Genomic DNA, 17198 nt, shown 5'->3' on the forward strand with positions numbered 1-17198 from the left:
TGTCAACTCTGGGCAAACCCACAGCCACAAAATACTGCAGTTGAGGGTTTCGGAGGGAACCGTGGCCTTATTTCCAGGAGAATTGCCTGAAACACAGAGACTGCCCACAGGCAGCAAGACCCAAGGGACTAGGCAGGGCTAGGAAGCAGCTCATGTTCTGGCACTGGAGCAATTCCCACTGCTGCACCGAGTTAAGCTCATCTTCACCACCAGGCTTAGGTTGGTTAATGGGCATCTCTGACCCTCATTTTCACTTCAAAAAGGAGTTGGAATGATTCTGAAAAGCGGGATTTTCTGTACAGTCATAGGGTTAGCACTGGGCCAGCAGAAATGTCTGCATTAGGTTAGTGCTGCTGGATCCCCCGTGGTGTGTGGAGCTCCCACCAGGCTTCCAGGCTGTAAGAAAACCCTCATGGCTTTAGCATTCAGGCAGATGCATTTGTCACATGGCAACAGCACAACAAAAGGACTTGTAGCCACAAGATGTAAGGCTCAGTGGAAAAGTAGCCTTGAGTTACCTGGATGCAAAAGAGAGAATTCAGCACCTGTGGCAATGAACAAAGTCAGGCCCTGTTATCAGCTTGGACTGGTGCCACCAGCAGAGACGATCTGCTGTTTCCAATGTGCCATTTCAGTTAAAGCTGTTTGGACCTGGCCTGGGAATACAATGCTGGGATTATCATCACAACAGGCTTGGGAAGCAGGGCTCCCTTCCTGAAATTCACTGTAGTCTTTGCAATAAGACTAAGCCAATTGTATCCTCCAATTCCCCTTTTTGCAGCATTGCCTGGGAGAGACACACAGGATATGATCAAAGTGTCTTTTCTGGCATCTTGTACTAACAAACATCATCGTGCCAGCACTTCCCAGGGTGAGTTGGCTTCACTAGGTCCCAGTTTCCAATTTCCCCCCGTCCAGTTTTTCAATTAAGTAGAAATTAATTCCACTTCTATGAACCACTGGGCACATTCTGCTCCCAGGTACTGATAATAATGCAGAATGAATCACTTGCTGCCAGTGCTGGGTGGAACCCCCAACCTCATCATACCCACACAGTGCAAACTTTCATCAAGCAGGAATACATTGCCATTTACAGAAGGGGTGAACTGAGGAGCTCGGAGAGTGACAGAGCTTTCCTAAGTGGAGGGAGATAAGACAAGAAGAGCTCTCATTCTTCCAAGGCACAGATTTTTATCATATCACAAAATCAAGCAGCTGAAAAGATTACAGTCACAAAGCGCTCTGCTTTGAGAACAGCTTAGGCTCCCTCCCCTAGTGCAGAGACTGACTGCCACATGGGATCCGGGATGAAAACAAGTTCTTAAACGGGTTATTCCTACTGCTATGGCTCATGGCCATTATCAGATCCTGAAGTCTTTTACATACCTAATTCGCTGTAGGTTCTTCTTGCCATTCCCTGCAAGGCAGCTAGAACATGGACAGTATGCAGCCATCATCTGATATGAACATTACCTTGAAAACCCTGAATGCAAAAAACACCCCCACTACATTGGCTCCACGTTGAGTGGCAGAGGTAGTAGTTTATTTTCTGAGCATCCCTCCTCAAGGACACTAAAGAGTTTGTAAAACATCACTAAATGAAAACAAAACATCGCCAAGAACGGAAATGCAAACCTGCTGAAAAGGAAAGAGCAGCAGCATTCAAATATCAGAAAACATGAGAGCTAAAGTGCTTGAGATAATTTCTTAACTATGCACAGTCTGAAGTCTCTCTTCCCCATATAAATGCTATTTTTCAACAGCACCTGCCTGGCTGCATAGGTTTCTTCACCAGTCTATGGCAGGATAACACTACTAAGCCAGAGCCATTACCCAAAAGGGCTAGGAGCAACATATTTCTTTCTCTCCCTCATACTAAAAGTAAGTTAATAAATAATAATCAAAAGAAACACATTTTAAAGTTCAGGCAGCTGAAGTGGGACTTCAAGGGAAGTGACCATATGGATTTCCCATGCAGAAGTCACTAGCATGGCCTGAAGCTGAACAAAGCTTTGGTGGGATTCATAAAGTGCTGTCTTTTAGTACTTTCTGCCTGTCTTTAGTAGTGTTTTTCCTCAAACCAGCACTGGGATTTGTGAGTTAAAAATATTCTGAAATAAGAGACCAATTTTCAGTGGATGCTGGAGCCAGACAATTGCACAGTGCACACAAACAGATTAAAAAAAAACAAACCCAAAACCAACCCAAACAAAAGAAAACCCCAAACCTAACCCAATTATGGTAAAACTTTTCATCCTTAAAAAACAAACACCCACCAAGCACCAAGAGCAAATCTGAAAGTAATATCTGCCTCCTGGTCCCCTGGCTCCTTCCAGCAAGGATGGTTACTACATGGTACAAGCTCAGCAGCAATGGTTGTGAGCCTGAGCCTGCAGGCACTCAGTGCAAAACTCTCCCTGTGCTCAGCCCCATGGGAGCGATCCAGTTTTCCCTGAAGCCAAAGGGAGCTCCCTACAGACTTCAGCAGACATTGGATTGGCCCCATAGACTGATAGTGGGAACAGAACCTTGTTTTACAGTCAGTTTTTCTATCCAGCCACAAAAGCCACCCCCTGAAATTCCTGAAGGGGTTTTCGATCTTCCCCTCCACGCATGCATTTGACATCCAGTACAGTTAATAGCAGTTACACATGCATATCAATGGGAGGAAAGTCCCAGTCGAGTGGAATTACTGGTAGTAAGAAAAGAAACCCAGTAGAAATGCTGGGAATTGCTAAAGACCCAACTCTCTCCAAATTAATTTGTTTCCCTGTTTAAACCAGCCGGCATCTGCCTGCTGGGCTGTAATGCAGGAAGCTCTATAGTGTGTGTTGGTGTGTGCACGGGTGTGTGAGCAAACGGGCGGCGTTCTGCAACCTGGGGACAAGCCACCTCCTGTCCCAGCATCCCAGCAAGCGTCTGGAGCGCTGGCCATTGCCGCTCTCACTTGTGAGCAGTGTTGTTGTAATCGTCCTGTGCCACGGCCGGCAGGGAATGGTCTATCCTGAACTCCTCCTCCAGCCCACCGGACGACTTTGCTGTATCCCCCCGGGCTGCAGGTTGGAGACTGTCTGCACCGGCACCCTCCAGTCCCAGGATCTGTCTCTGCACCAGCCTGGAATAAAGGCCTCCTTCTTCCATGAGCTCCTTGTGCGAGCCCTGCTGCACCACGCGGCCCTTGTCCAGCACAATGATGTTGTGTGCCTTCTCCACAGTGCTCAGCCTGTGAGCTATGACAAGCACTGTGTGGTTCTGCAAGTCGCCATAGATCGCCTGCTGAATCTGTGCAGGAGGAAAAGACATTAGTGCCCGAGCGTCACTGGCTCTGCTTTGGAAGGAAGAACAGCAGCTTTGTAGTCTGTTTTAAGAAACCTCTGGACAGGAGATTTGCTCTCCTCTGGCTACGCAGAGGACACAAGACTCCCTGCAGCACTACTAGCACCAGCATGTCCATCCCAGCTCTCGCTCTGCAACCAAAAGACTGTCTCAGTCCAGGCAGCCCGCAGGTATGTACACAGGTCTGATCCTGCAAACCGAGTTCTTGTTAGGGTTGGACCCCAGATCTGGAGGCCACAAGGTGTTGGCAGGGACTGCAGGAAGCCAATACCTGGTAAATGCAGCTGCTCAGAAAAGCAGGGCTATTTCCTCAGTGCATCAAGGCAAAGCAAGAGAGCACTGTTTTCCAGCCAAGAGACAGACAATAGCACTAAGGTCTAAAGGCAGGCAGATGGCCACCAGGCATACGTCACATTGACACCCCTGGCTAGCCAAAACTAACTCCTGGCTGGCATCAGATACGATGCATGTGGCTGAGGATCTGCAAGCCAACAGGCTGCTCCAAAATCAGATGCTTACACTGCTCTGCTCCATGGGCCAGCAGCATTCATCCGGTGGAACTGGGAGACACGTCCTCACACCTCAACTTTGAACTAGTTCTCCTTCGCATCATTAAACAAGTGAGGCCAAACTGCTACTGGTAGAGCTGTCACATCCCAGCCACATAAACCAGCTCAGTTCACAGAAAGCTCAGGGCCTTTCCTACAAGCACAGCTTCTTCTCAGCTGGATTTTTAGCTCAGGCAGTCCTACTCTCCCTACTGCCCTTTTAGGGTCTTTCTCAGGATTCCATCCTAAAAGGCTGCACAGAGTTGCTGTGTGCCAGTTAACACTTCCCACATCTACAAAAGTCAGCAGAGATCCCCATCTCATCAGGTTTATCAGGTGTTGGCTGCTGTGAGCACAGGGTTATTCCCTTCTTAGTGGCTACAGCAGCACTGGAAGCAAATTCTTGCTCAGGAATTAGCATCTTACCCAAGCCTCTGATTGCACCATTCAAGACTACGCTTGTCACAGGCTGGAAACTGAAGCTACAGCCTTTCCTCAAACCCAGATTGCCTCTTTGGCCCAAACACGAGTCACCTACTCACCGCGTGTTCGCTCTCTGCATCCAGTGCACTTGTGGCTTCATCCAGGATCAGGATGGGGGGAGTTCGGATCAAGGCCCTGGCAATTGCCACTCTCTGCTTCTGGCCACCCGACAGCTGGGCTCCTTTTTCACCTGCCTCTGTTGAGTCAAGGGAGAAAGGAAAGGGTCAAGTTAAAATCAAGAGTTGCCATCAAGTTCAGCTTCCAGACACAGCATCAGGATGGTGTCATGCTTTGAAGCAAAGACCAGGTAAATGCTTCTGCTCACTTGGCAGAGCAATTTAAATGAGATAAACATCCCTGAGGCTGCCATCCTTCCCTCCAGCAGCAAGTTCTCAACTGTTGTCCCAGGGTTTGAGGGACTGATGCTCATGGAAACAACACAGAGAAGTCCTTGAGCCTTGAAGATCAGACAAACTCGAAGCACCTCTGCTCATCCGCAAACATGAACCATTGTCAGCCTGACCTGCCTCCTCACAAAGTCCCACTGTCACAAATACACCAGCTTTTATTACTATGTATTTACCACAGGTTAATTTTCTTCCTCTGCAGGTGAGTTCTGGGCTTGTCTCCTGATCACTGCACTGAAGAACAGTGAGACTGCCAGTGCTACATCTCCAGAACACTGCCAGGCACGGGGAGCTGGACTGGTCTGGATGGGGGATGCTCACCCCACTGCCACAGAATGGCAGCAGAAGATCTCTCCTGGGATGGGCTCAGAAATCCTGCAACAACTCAGTCACCCCAAAAGGCAGCCAGGGTGCTGCACCTCTCCAAGTAGCTGCCCTACACCACCACCAAGATGCCGTGCCTAAGGATCTGTGTCCATCACTACCTGCCTGATATTCCACCCAAAGGGAGAGTCTCTGTTTTCCTTAGGCAATGCTTTCCAAGTGCAAACAGAGGGATTTTGGTACCTGTGTGGTATCCATCTTGTAACTCGGTGATGAAGGAGTGTGCATTGGCCTTCTGGGCAGCCTGGACCACTGACTCGAAGGAGGCTGAAGTTAAGCCATAAGAAATATTATCCGCAATGGAGCGGGCGAACAGCACCGGCTCTTGGCTCACCAGGGAGATCTGCAGAAAGGAAGGGAAGAGCAGGGGGTTGGGAGCAGAAGATGCACTGGCCAGTATCACAGATCATCAGCATTTGTTCCTGCTGGGTAAGACTCAAGCAGAGCCCCACCTTTAAACCAAGATACAGAAATGCCCATCACTGTTCGCTCTTCCCAGAACGGGAAACCAGTTGCAAGGACAAGGCAGGCTGGAGAAACCCTCTCCCTGGCTCTTGCTGATTTTCTGTTCAAGGCCAGTAATCACGCTTGGGCTTTCCTGCATCTTTTAATCCAAAATTAGCAAGTTAGGGACATAGCTGCTGCAATCCCTTAATTGCTTAGCAACAGCCTCCCTGTCCTACCTTACAGCCCTTGCTGCTCGCTCTTGCATTCAAGGCTTTGTCAAACCTTCAAGATTGAAATAAACTGAACCCTCCAAATTATTGCTCCAAACTGGGCATGAAGAGAGCCAGTGGGACATGGTCATATTTTAATTGACTTCTCCCCATGCTCCTACCACCACACCAGGCTTTCTGAACTGAAAGAGTAGCTTGTCTTTTAATTTTCACTCAGTACGGGCAGGGAATGTAAATTAGTCACAGTGACTTTGGCTTTCTAGCCTGTCTCTGAGCAATTGTTTTCAGGTTTTCCTGCTGACTGGTGAGGCCATTCGCTCTGGGGGCAAACAAAGAAAGCAGTTACTTGCAGAGGAGATGAAGGCTCATCTGTGCTGACACACAGCCGAGAGCCAAGGGGCCCGGACCCCTCTCTTAGGCAAACCATCCAGCCCCTCTGGTGCTCCAATTGCTGCCAGGATCCTGAGGAGTTTAACTCCCCATTATCCGAGATTTACTTTAAGATCTTAAGGCAGAAAGTGCTGGAGGAATGCAAAACTCTTCTTGCATACCCAATTTAGATTACAATTAATCCAACAGCCATAAACATATTTCTACTGTGTTGGCCAAAAGATACAAAACAAAATATGGTTTTTGTTCTGGTTTTGGATGGCTTCCCCCTCCTCATGAAACCACTCTCCATCCCTTCCCTTCCACCGCCACTAATTATCTGAATTAGTTTCCTGGACCACCTCCAGCTTTCTGGACATTTCAGAAGTTGCCAGATCAATTCCAAAGCAACATGCAACACTACCATCCATCCATCCATCCATCCCCTCCGATCAGGCGATAGCTAGAATACACGTATCAGTCGCTCGTACCACTGAGTGCAGGTACTTGTGATCGTACATGTTAATGGGATGCCCGTCCAGCAGCACCTGCCCATCTTGCAGAGGGTAGAAGTTCTCCAGGATGTTGACACAGGAGCTCTTCCCACTCCCCGAAGGACCCACCAGCGCGGTCACTTTGCCGGGGTGCAGGGTGAAGGACACATTCTGCAACACGGATGGGAGAGCATGCTCAGGTCCTGGCTTTTCCCAAGGGAAAGCAGCTTGGGCACTAGGCAAGAAAGGTAGACACAATCTGGCCACGGTGACCCTCCAGCATGGTGGTGTACCACATCAGCCATCTCTCCTGGCTCCGAGGAAGCAAGCAGCCTCCAAAATTGCTTCAAATCTGCCTGCTGATGTAGCAGGACCTCTAAAACCAGCAGAGCAAACTTAACCTCCTTGCTTCCTCCCCCTGCCTCATGACCTCAGCCCCTCTCCCATGGAAACAGTTCAAGGCAGCTTGGCATGAAGCCCTGTACCATGCTGACGTGTTAATGCCTGAGCAGGGAACAAAGGTTTTATTAATAAATCTCATTCCGTGTAAGGAAGGTCGGCCCTAAACACCTACTGTTCCTTATAATCTGTTTTCCAGCATGCCACTGAGCCTGCCTTTATGCACCCCCAAAAGGACAGCTGATATTTCCCATGGGATGGGGATGGGTTATTGCCATGACGGAGAAGTGGCGAATGATGCCTCGTGGTGGGGAGTGCTCTGTGCTGGTGGGTCTCACCTGCAGGACCTGTGTTGCAGAGCGAGTGCGATAGGAGAACGTCACGTTTCTGAACTCCACCTTCCCATCCACGTGGTCTGGGGCCAGGGACCCGTCATTCACCATTGTTGGCTTGCGGTCAATGAACTCAAACACCTTCTCCGCAGCTCCCACTCCCTGCATCAGGCCGCTGTAGACGGAGCCAACGGACTGGAAGGGAAGAGGCAATGGTGAGACCCTCCCATGAGATGGAAAAGTCAGTCAGTGGCACTCATTAGGAGAATGGTTGAAGCATTCCCAAGCCTTCTATCATCTGACATGAACTACAGTCATCAGACACAAGAAAGCAAGCTCTTCCCCCTCTGCAGGGTATGGAAGGGGATATATGGATGCATCCAGGGAAAGGGCATCTAAGAGGGAGTTGTGCATGGGTAGGCTCAGAGGGGAACAGGAGGAGGAAACACATGGATTGGGAAGAGATGTGCACCAGGAGATACATGACCCAAACTTCCAACAAAATCCTTCCCTCTCCTCTCTTTGCTCAAGACCAGCAGCTCCCCAACACAGTGGTTGAACAGAATCCACGTACTGCAGCACATCACACCAGCCTCTGAGGGTGGCTGGCTCATTCCCCAGCATACGTGTCTCAAATGCAGAGCAGCTCCAGGCTGGACCCTTTAGACAACTGTTTGGCAGCTGATAAGACTGTTCCCTGCTGGGATATATTCCTAGTGGATTTACCATTGCACTTTCCCAACTACAACTGCTGCATGCTGACACTGGCTTCCCTGGCATAAACCCCTGTCACGTCTGCTCTTTTCAATATTAAACCTAGAGCTGCAGAACAGCTTATACTGCAACTGCCCCTCCCATCAGGAGAGGGGTAAAAAACCCCAAACCGAGCCAAACACACCCCAAAACCACAGCCTGGAAACACCACCAGAGCCTGCAGCTATCTGAACAGATGGTGAGAGCTGGGCAAGCTGCCTCCAGCTCTGCTCTGCCACTGCACAAAGGCTGAAGCACCACCAAAACCACTCTTGGCTGCGAGGAAACCTCGACTTGATGGTTTCTGCCTTGATTAGCCAAGCTTACGCCTTCACAAGGGGCAGGCAGCCCTGGGTGGGCTCCACCATCCCGCCCACAATCCCATCTTGCTAATGCGCTGCCAGCGCAGCAGCTTGCAGCCTATTCCAGGGAATAAAAAAGAAAGAAAGAAAGAAAGAAAGAAAAGAAAAGAAAAAGTAATATAATTAAGTTTTTAATGAAGCCTGAAATTTAACAGGCAGCTTTGTAATCCCTGCATCCTTCATGCTAGGAAAAATGCTTGGGAGGCAGCCAGGACTCTGCCCTTCAGCGGGGCCAGCCTGATCCCTTTGGTCCCAATTGCCTTTTCAGGGGACAAGCAGCTTCAGGCATGTTCAGGTTGCAAGAAGGGGAGCAGAGAGCAGAGGGAAGAATCAACCCACTGGTGGGCATGAAGGAAATGCTTTGCAGGAAAGTCAACACTGGATCTAGCCCTGCGACTGCCCTGGGACCTTCTAGAAGATGAACATCATCTTGATACAGGGTAGCCCAGAGGGATAAACCAGCCTCACCTCCATGCAGTCTCCTAAGACGAACTCATAAATGATGAAGGATATCAGGTTTCCACTTGTCATCTGCCCTGAGATCACGAGGTGCCCACCGTAGTAAAGGATGCTGACCTGGACCACCAGGAGAGTCAGCTGAAAGCAAGAAAACACCCCAAAAATCAGCAAGGACAAGTGATATTTTGGTGCATTTACAATTACTCACACAACAGCCCACAATTTGTGTGCTGACATTTATTCTTTGAGCCCCAAACCGAGCATCCCTGACAGCACACAGCTGACAGCTCTGGCAGTGAGCATGGATATGGAAAACCAACTCAACGCGGGCTGATTTAGGGAGCTGGGTGGGCATCTTTCAACAAAACACAAGTCCAGAGGGGCAACAGCCAAGGAGGGAGAGTTTATCTGAAATAACAGAGCATCTAATGAACTTCTCTTGTGGATTAACATCCTCAAGCGTAATAATCTGTACTTAAATGATCCAACAGATGCAGTCACCTCACCACTAAAATAAACTTTCTGTATATGAATGTGACATTTTAATTTAGAACACAAAAAATCCTCCTCCTTTGTGCAAGTCTGTGAAGCATAACCTCAACTCTTGCCTGAAATCAGTGTGGGGGGTACCACCTACTCTAGAAAGGAGACAGATGAGTTCTGACATGACGAATACCAGCCCCTGCCTTTATTCATCGGGTTCTGTTCCATGCTGCCTGAGTGCTCAGAAAAGCAGCGATGCTCTGGTGCTCTGTGTGGTGTTTGTGGGACAGGCTGTAAGTTCACACAGACAAAAACACTGAGGGAAATAATTCCTCCTCTATTGCTCTGCCATGATCTGACCTTAAGATCCTGTGTTCCCTCCAAGAAAGACTCTACCTGGGCTGTGCTAAATCCTTTGATATCTTTATGTGCGAGCCCTGCGGGAGCAGCTTTTGAGGGGTTTTGCCTCCTTTGACTTGGCAGGATCTGTGCTGACCCAGTTCACATTCCAGCTTCACCCGCGAGCCCAGGAACAACGCTAAAATGCTCCAATTTTGCTTCCAGACTTGGGAAGCCATCAAGTCTCCCACAGCTGCATAAGGGCACCATAACTCACAAACCCTTTGCCAGAGGGTACTTGGAAAGCATAGAGATAGGGGCAGCCTCACATGAGGGTTTTGCACAGCCTTTGTTATCAGTCAATGCAGGAGAAGCCCCAAACCATCTGGTCTTAAAAGATAACAAAGAATTTGGGGAAACAAACAGAAGAAACAACCAAAAACCCAGCCCGAAGCCCCATCGGCCTCCCCCTGCCACCACCCCCACACAGAAAATCTGCTTCTGAGCAGAAGCTCAACCAACGCCATGGCTGTTTCCCAGCCGGAGCCCCGGAGATGAGCTGGCACAGGCACGCAATGCAGCAACACAGAGCACGGGGTTTTCCACGACCTTGAGCAGTTATCAATTCCATTATTATGTGCAAGAGAAAACAGGCTGTTCAGTGGCACGATGTGACGCTGCCCTTAGGGGGAACGGAATATGCTTTCTGAGGAATGGGGAACAAAAGTAATAATGAAGAGACAGAGCATCACTGGCAGTGGATATTAAAGCTGAGCTCGCCCCGCAACGCTCTTTGGAAGTGGAAAAGTGCCATCGCACCATGTGCATTTTGGAATCTGAAGCAACTCCTTGCCCATTCCCAGCCCCACATAGGGAGCCACTTACCCCGCTGGACCAGACGTAGTAGGTGTAAGCCATGGCCTCCCGCTTGTTGAGCTTGTAAACCTGCTGCAGCTTCTGCCAGTACACGTTCGCCTCCGCTTCCTCGTTGGCAAAGCTGCGGATGGTCTTCATGGCAGAGATGGTCTCCTCGGCAGTGTTGTTGGCCTTGGCCAGGGCGTTCTGCACATCCTTGGAGAGCTTCTGCAGGGAGCGGGGGGAGGCAGAGCGGGCTCAGCAGGCGCTGGGCTGCCCATGGAACATCTCCCCACACGCCCCGGGCTCTGCTGGGCTTGGGAAAAGAAGGCACGGTGACATCTTCCAGGCCATGGGTAACAGGACTGAGCACTGGGGTATATCCCACACTTAGGGATGTTAGGATGCTGTGCCCAGAGAATGGATTCATTGTGGTGTCCCCAAGCAGGGACTTGGCTTGCAGGAACTGAAGTGCCATGTCTAGGACCACTTGGGAAGCCTGCGGCAGGCTTCCTGCTGATGGGATAGGCTCAGCCTGGCCCAGGAGCCCTTCCAGGGTTTTCCAATAAGGGACAGGTCTGGAGAATAAGGGCAGCTCCTCTCACAAGCACCTGACCCACAGGAGGAGCTGGCATTAGCCACAGGGAACAGCCCTTGGCCCACACTAGCCCCAGGCAGAGGAAGGGAGCTCGGCACCGGGTTTAACCCCCACCAAGTCATGGCAAAATGAGAGGAGAGACTGCACAAGGACAGGCAGGCACATACAGGACATCCCATGGCCAAGCTGCCCCTCCTGTCAGACCTGAGATGCTTCCACTGCTGAGCATGAAGCAAGGAAGAGCTACGCCTGTCTGCCCATACAGGTTTAATGCCGCCTTCCTGCCCCCACTGCCAGCAGCAAAGCACTCGAACATCAGTCCCACCACTTCCAAAGCCACCCACTATCTCCACAATGGCTTCACGAGGGGAACAGCCCAGCACTGCGGCACACCACAGCCATGCCAGCTACTCCTGCCTACCTTGTAGTACTTCCCATAGACATCGGACACCAGCATGATGATGGGGAAGCCCATGAAGGTGACGAGCGAGAGCTTCCAGGAGAGGCTGAACATGAAGAAGATCACCCCTGTGGCCTTCACCATGTTGCGCAGGAAGATGTTGATGTTCTGGGAGACGAGGTCACTCACGATGGTCGTGTCCGACGTCAGGCGGGAGATGACATCCCCTGCAGCAACAAGGGGTTGGGGAAGGGGAGAGCAAGGACATGTCACCACAGCAGGTCACTTCCTAGACATGTCCCATGTCAGGGGCCAGATGGAGCTCCCCATTCAACCCAGCCCCTCGCTGGGGATATAAAGGGTGGCGCATGGAAGGGGGGAGACTCTCCACCACTGTGGATGTGAAGCAAAACAGAGGAGCTTGGATTGCTGCATGCAGGAGGGACATCAAGGATGGCCGCAGGACAGCAAAGGGGACTGTAGCAGCATCCTATACTGGTGTGCACTCTGTGGGCATGCAGATGCATGGGTGGAGTGTTTGCTGGACCACTGAATGCACCTCCAGAGCTGTCAACCCAACCCCAAGTTATATCCAATTGATGTCAGAAGCCCTCCAGCAGCTCAGCAGAGACTGCTGGCACTTTTCCCCGCCACACCAGCAGGACCAGCCAGAGCTGTTAGGGTTTATCAATGTGCTCTGCAGCCTAGAGCTGCAAAGGCCATGGGCCCAGCTACTAAGGAGTGAAGCTCCTGTGGTGCCTATTGGTGGAGCTGAATGTTACAATCAGCAAACATAACCCTTAATTCCTAAATACTCGGCCCATGTTTGAGTCCAGCTGAATTCCCATGTTTTTGTTTAAGTCCAGGGTTACCCGTATCCCACTTCCAACATTATCTCTGGTGTCCTCAGCTATCAGGGCACTGTGCAGCTATCGCTAAATACGGCAACAGCCTCAAAACTAAAAATACCACCAAGACAAAATTAAATGTGCAAAAAGTTACAGTGTGCTGGGACCATGCCAGAGCAGCACGGACTGGGACAGGAGGAACTGCAAGCAGGGAAAGCGACAAGCACATCCAGCAAGCTTCACACATCTGAGGTTCTGATGCCTGGAGCAGAACTGGAGAGTGGCCGACCAGCAAGCACTGACAGAAGGTATGGGAGGAGGAAAGCGGGTGTTTTGGGGATGAGTGCAGATGAGTATGTCAGCTCTGGGACTACTGAATGTCAGGCTAATGGGTGGCAATGGGACATCCCCAGGGTGCTGGGCAATCCCGTCCCAACCCCATAGTAGGAGGAAACCAAAGGGAAAAGCTTTCTACTGCTATTTCTAAACATGAGCACTTGGGTGCTGTCTCTGGCTGCGTGCTGGTGGGGCAAGCCAAGGGGAAAACAATACTGGGATGGGATAGAGCAAATCCAGGTGGAAGAGGAACCAACCTGTGCGATTCTCATCAAAGAAACTCATCTCCTGAGCCACCAGTGACCTGAAGAGGCAGTTGCGGAGGCGAATGTTCAGTCTTGCAAATATGAGTGTAAAAACGCCGCCCCGGATACCTGCGGCAAATGAGCTAATTGCAGATAAGAAACGTTATAGACCAATGAACATGAAACCCAGCCCCAGCAACACAAACACCCCGAAGCCCACGCCAAGGGCTTGGTACCACTTTCCAGCCTGGGAAGTGATGGCTAATCCACCCCACACCTCTTCTGGGTGCTACCAGTATGGGGATGGCTGGTGCTAACCCTGGTAGTGATAAACTTCCAGAGAGGACACTGCTGCTGGGACAGCATTCCTTTGGAAATCCATTCCCTGTGTCTGCTCCTGTTGCCCCACCACCAGCAGACAGATGTGGAGGGCTACAAAAAGCGTCATGAGTGCCACCAGACTCTCTGCACCGTAACAGCACAGAGAAATCAAAGTGCATCCCTGGCAGGGACTTGGTGGAGTGGCTGCAGATGGAACAGCCCATGCCCACCGCCACTTTGAGCTCCTATGGGAAAACCCCAAACTCCTCCTATTCAGAGCCAAAACCAGCTCCTACAATTACCTTCCTATGGCAAGCAGCGACATGACCAGCACTGCCGTGGAGAAGCGGTCCATGCTCTTCTGCACCACGATACCGTCAATGGCCAGCCCGGTGTAGTAGGGCAGGAAGGTCTCTCCTGCCAGACAAGCATAGAACATGGGGTTTGAGCTCCATGGCATGGGATCAGCACAGGACCGGTATTCCAACTGCGACAACCCCATCCCCACCACAGAGATACTCAGCCATCACTCAAGATGTCTCAGGAGATGCAGCCCTCAGTGGTACGTGGGGATGTTTCATTTCCCAGTGTATTTTATCCCCTATTGCCTTTTTTTTCCACCCCATTGCATTTTTTATCCAGCCTCTGCAGGACATGCAACCCAGCACCCTCAAAAATCAATCCTGGGGTGCTGTTAAGCCCCCCACCATGGCTCCCTCCTTCCTGGTGAGGACGGGAGCACACCACAGCTCCCCCCAGCCCCTTCACTCACCCAGCGCGGCCACGAGGAGGAAGAAGGAGGCAATACCCAGGAAGAAGGCATCTGGCTTGGTGTAGGACAGCAGTTTATGGATGGTGGGACCCGCTGCTTCCTCCCGCTTGCCCCGTGGCGTGCCCCCATCACAGCTCTCCTCTGCCTCAGCACGGGACTCGGAGCCAGGCCCCAGCGCCTCTCGGGAGGAGGTGACACAAGCCAGTAGCTGCCACAACCCGAAGGTGGCCGCCAGCGCCACGTAGGTCCAGGCAAAGAGCCCCCAGAACCAGGGGTCCCTGATGGTCCTCCGCACCTCCGAGTAGAGCAGCAGCTTCACCATCATGTAGATGCCCATGAGGAGGCAGATGATGGTGATGAAGGTCCGGGATGCCCTGAGGCGCCGGGGGCCATAGGCTGTGTTGGTGGCCACCCCGATGGCAGCCCCCAGCAGCACGCAGCTGCGGTAGAGGCAGCCCCCCCAGATGTCCAGCAGCGAGTTGAAGATGTTGAAGTGCCGCAGGTCCTGCAGGACATCCTGGCCACTGCGGCCATGGGTGTAGAGCAATGTGGTGACCGCCACATCAGCCCCGCTGAGCGCCAGCGTGCTGGCCACTGCCTTCCAGGCGCGCATCCTTGATGCTGGGGGTCACCAAGGCAGTGAGGGGCAGCTCTAGCACAGGGAGGACATGGTCATCTCAGCTTCTGCTGCAAGGCGAGAAGAGGGGGATGAGGTTGTTATTCGCCCTGGGGAAACGGTGGGGAAAGGGAAGCAAGATGGGAGGACAACCATAGCAGCCCATCCTGACCCCAAACACCACTATCCACTCCTTCCTCTCCTCCTCTGCTGCATACACTCCAAAATACTTCATAAAATGAGAAGCACAAATGAAGATATGTTTCCCTCCCAGATGCCTGAATCCCAAAGCAGAAATCTGCAGAGCTCAGTAGGAATCTGCATCCCTGCTTGCTGCGGCGGGGCCAGCCAGGAGGTCCCCAGCAGCTAGGTGATGCTGGGACATCTGTCCTGTGCTATGGAGCTGTGAACATGTTAAACTCGGATATTTGTGATCTGAGAGTCCCTCTCCACCTTTCCCGGCACAAAGCTGAAGCTGAGCACTCATCCAAACCACATGAAAGCAGAAGGGAGAGCAGCTCAGCTTCATAACAGACCCCTCAGCACCAGAAGAAGAATAAATCATAGGTACAGCAGCCTGTCACACCTTGCCCTCTGCAATATTCACTTGGGATAACCCACTAAACCCCCTGTGCTGTCAACATGCAGTTCAACCACACAACAAAAATCCCAAGAGATTAAAAAGGAGTTGGAAATCCACAACCGCATCCCATGGGAGAGGGAGGCTCTGGGGTAGGATGCCACCTTTGTTGCCGCTCATGGGTCTGGCTGGTGGCAGCGATGGTGGGGCAGGATCTGAACTAACACAGAGAAAGGTGAAAAGCTCGACTTTGTTTGAATCCCACCTGCTCCTGCACTATGCCCAGAGGTGCCACGTGTGGGCATGAGGGAGGTACCAGATCCTTGGATTCGTGCTGGCCAAGCAGCTCGTGACGGTGCATGGTGCGGAAGGGATGGCACAAGGATGCCATGCGCTGGCCATACACTGGCTTGTGACCGCAGCCACCTCCGCAGCCACCCAAGCGCAAACCACGGGGAGAACGGCACCTCCCAGCACCGGCCAAGCAGCACCCATGACCGGGAGCATCTCGGGGGTTGGATGAAAGGATAAAAAGTGGAGGAAAAGGTGGCAGAGGCTGCAATTTAGGCAATAAGGAAGGTTTATGGGGTGGGTGGGGAAGGAAGGATGGGGGCAAAGCGGAGCAGCGGTGTCAGGGAGGAGCTGGACACGCTTCCCAGGGTGCTCGCTGCTGCCATCCGCTGCAAAGCTGCGCGGATCCGGCCCGGTGAGGAGGAGGAGGAGAAAGAGGAGGAGGACGAGGAGGGGGCGGCCACCGCAGCTCCCTGCCACCCGCAAAGGTGTCCCCGGCCACGAAGATGGAGAGACCGAAGGCCCCCTGCCTCATCCCAGCTTCCCCCTGGACAAGCTGCTTCTCCCATGGGAGACGCCTGGGAAGGGCCGTGCCCGCCGTAGCGAGGGACACACAAACTCCCGCCCCGTTCCCCTCTGCAGCGCAAGGGCAGCGCAGCCCCGGCCCGCCCGGACGGCTCTTACCTGTGGCGTGGATGGACGGGAATCGGCCAGGACCAGCCCGATCCTGCGCGGCCCGACCCGGCGGCGCGTCCCGGGAACAAGGTCGGGAGGGGGCGTGGCCAGAGGAAACCACGCCCCCAATGACCACGCCCCCTCGCTGCGGCGCGCTCCCGGCCCCGCCCGCGGCGCCACCGGGACCCGTGGGGTATCCTCCATAGGGGGACCCGGAGCCCCGGTATCAACCCGGACCCCCGGATAAACCAGATCCTGCCCAGACGCAGCAAGGGCAGCCCCGGGGATACAACACACGAGGTGGCCTTAAAGACGACCAGGACAAAGAGTCAACATAGTTTCTTATGTTAACCCATAAATAGAGGTTTGAATTAACCCCTGAACAGGGGGTTTAAATGAATCTCTGACACAGAGACAGGTAATTTCCAAGAATTCCACTTTAATCATTATTTCCCCCCTTCAAGTTCCCACACCAGTGCTCAGGCGTCAGTGCATCCAGCTGGGCTATAGAGGTGATGGAAGGGCTGATCAGTGTCATTATCCCAAAGTTTCCCTGTGTTTATGGAGCACCTTGTAACCCTCATCAGTGTAGGAAGAGGCTATGAGATTGCGAGAGTTCTCTCCATTTCTGGGGGGAGCAGAACAGCCATGTTACAAAGCAAAACTTCATTTTTCCCTGCCTCAATAACTAAAAATATCACGTGCTATTGTCAGCTTCATTTCTGCTCATTAGTGCTGAAAAACAAAAAGCTCACTTCAAGCCATTCCCATGTCCACCATCAGCCCTGGTGTGACTCTTCCCAGTTCAGGCCGACAGTGGGGAGGAGAGTTTAAAG

General features: G+C 52.0%; 1 protein-coding gene across 2 annotated transcripts; it reads right to left on the reverse strand.

The window, feature by feature from the left end:
- Positions 1–1174: 1174 nt before the first annotated feature.
- On the reverse strand, positions 1175–16456 carry ABCB9 (ATP binding cassette subfamily B member 9). 2 transcript variants are annotated; one of them, XM_030502445.1, is made up of 12 exons: positions 16372–16456; positions 14201–14887; positions 13731–13845; positions 13120–13250; positions 11700–11905; positions 10711–10908; positions 9013–9141; positions 7436–7624; positions 6696–6869; positions 5342–5501; positions 4427–4563; positions 1175–3282 (listed from the first exon to the last, which is right to left on the reverse strand). In XM_030502445.1, exons 2-12 carry the CDS (start codon positions 14811–14813, stop codon positions 2944–2946), a joined length of 2391 nt encoding a protein of 796 aa, XP_030358305.1. In that variant the 5' UTR covers positions 14814–14887; positions 16372–16456; the 3' UTR covers positions 1175–2943. The 2 variants fall into 2 exon arrangements, with proteins under 2 accessions (XP_030358305.1, XP_030358306.1); XM_030502446.1 differs by lacking the exon at positions 6696–6869.
- Between the last annotated feature and the right edge of the window lie 742 nt (positions 16457–17198).

This window comes from Strigops habroptila, chromosome 11 (genome assembly GCF_004027225.2).
Source record: "Strigops habroptila isolate Jane chromosome 11, bStrHab1.2.pri, whole genome shotgun sequence".
Classification (NCBI taxonomy): Eukaryota; Metazoa; Chordata; class Aves; order Psittaciformes; family Psittacidae; genus Strigops; species Strigops habroptila.

What these genes read in the sequence shown, in the direction of transcription:
- ABCB9 (XM_030502445.1), bottom strand. Translation starts at nt 14,813, where the DNA reads ATGCGCGCCTGGAAGGCAGTGGCCAGCACGCTGGCGCTCAGCGGGGCT. An exon ending in CTTTGATGAGAATCGCACAG is followed by an intron (nt 11,906 to 13,119) that starts GTTGGTTCCTCT and finishes TTGTTGCTGCAG; the next exon opens with GGGATGTCATCTCCCGCCTG. An exon ending in ACAAGTACCTGCACTCAGTG is followed by an intron (nt 5,502 to 6,695) that starts GTACGAGCGACT and finishes TCCTTTCTGCAG; the next exon opens with ATCTCCCTGGTGAGCCAAGA.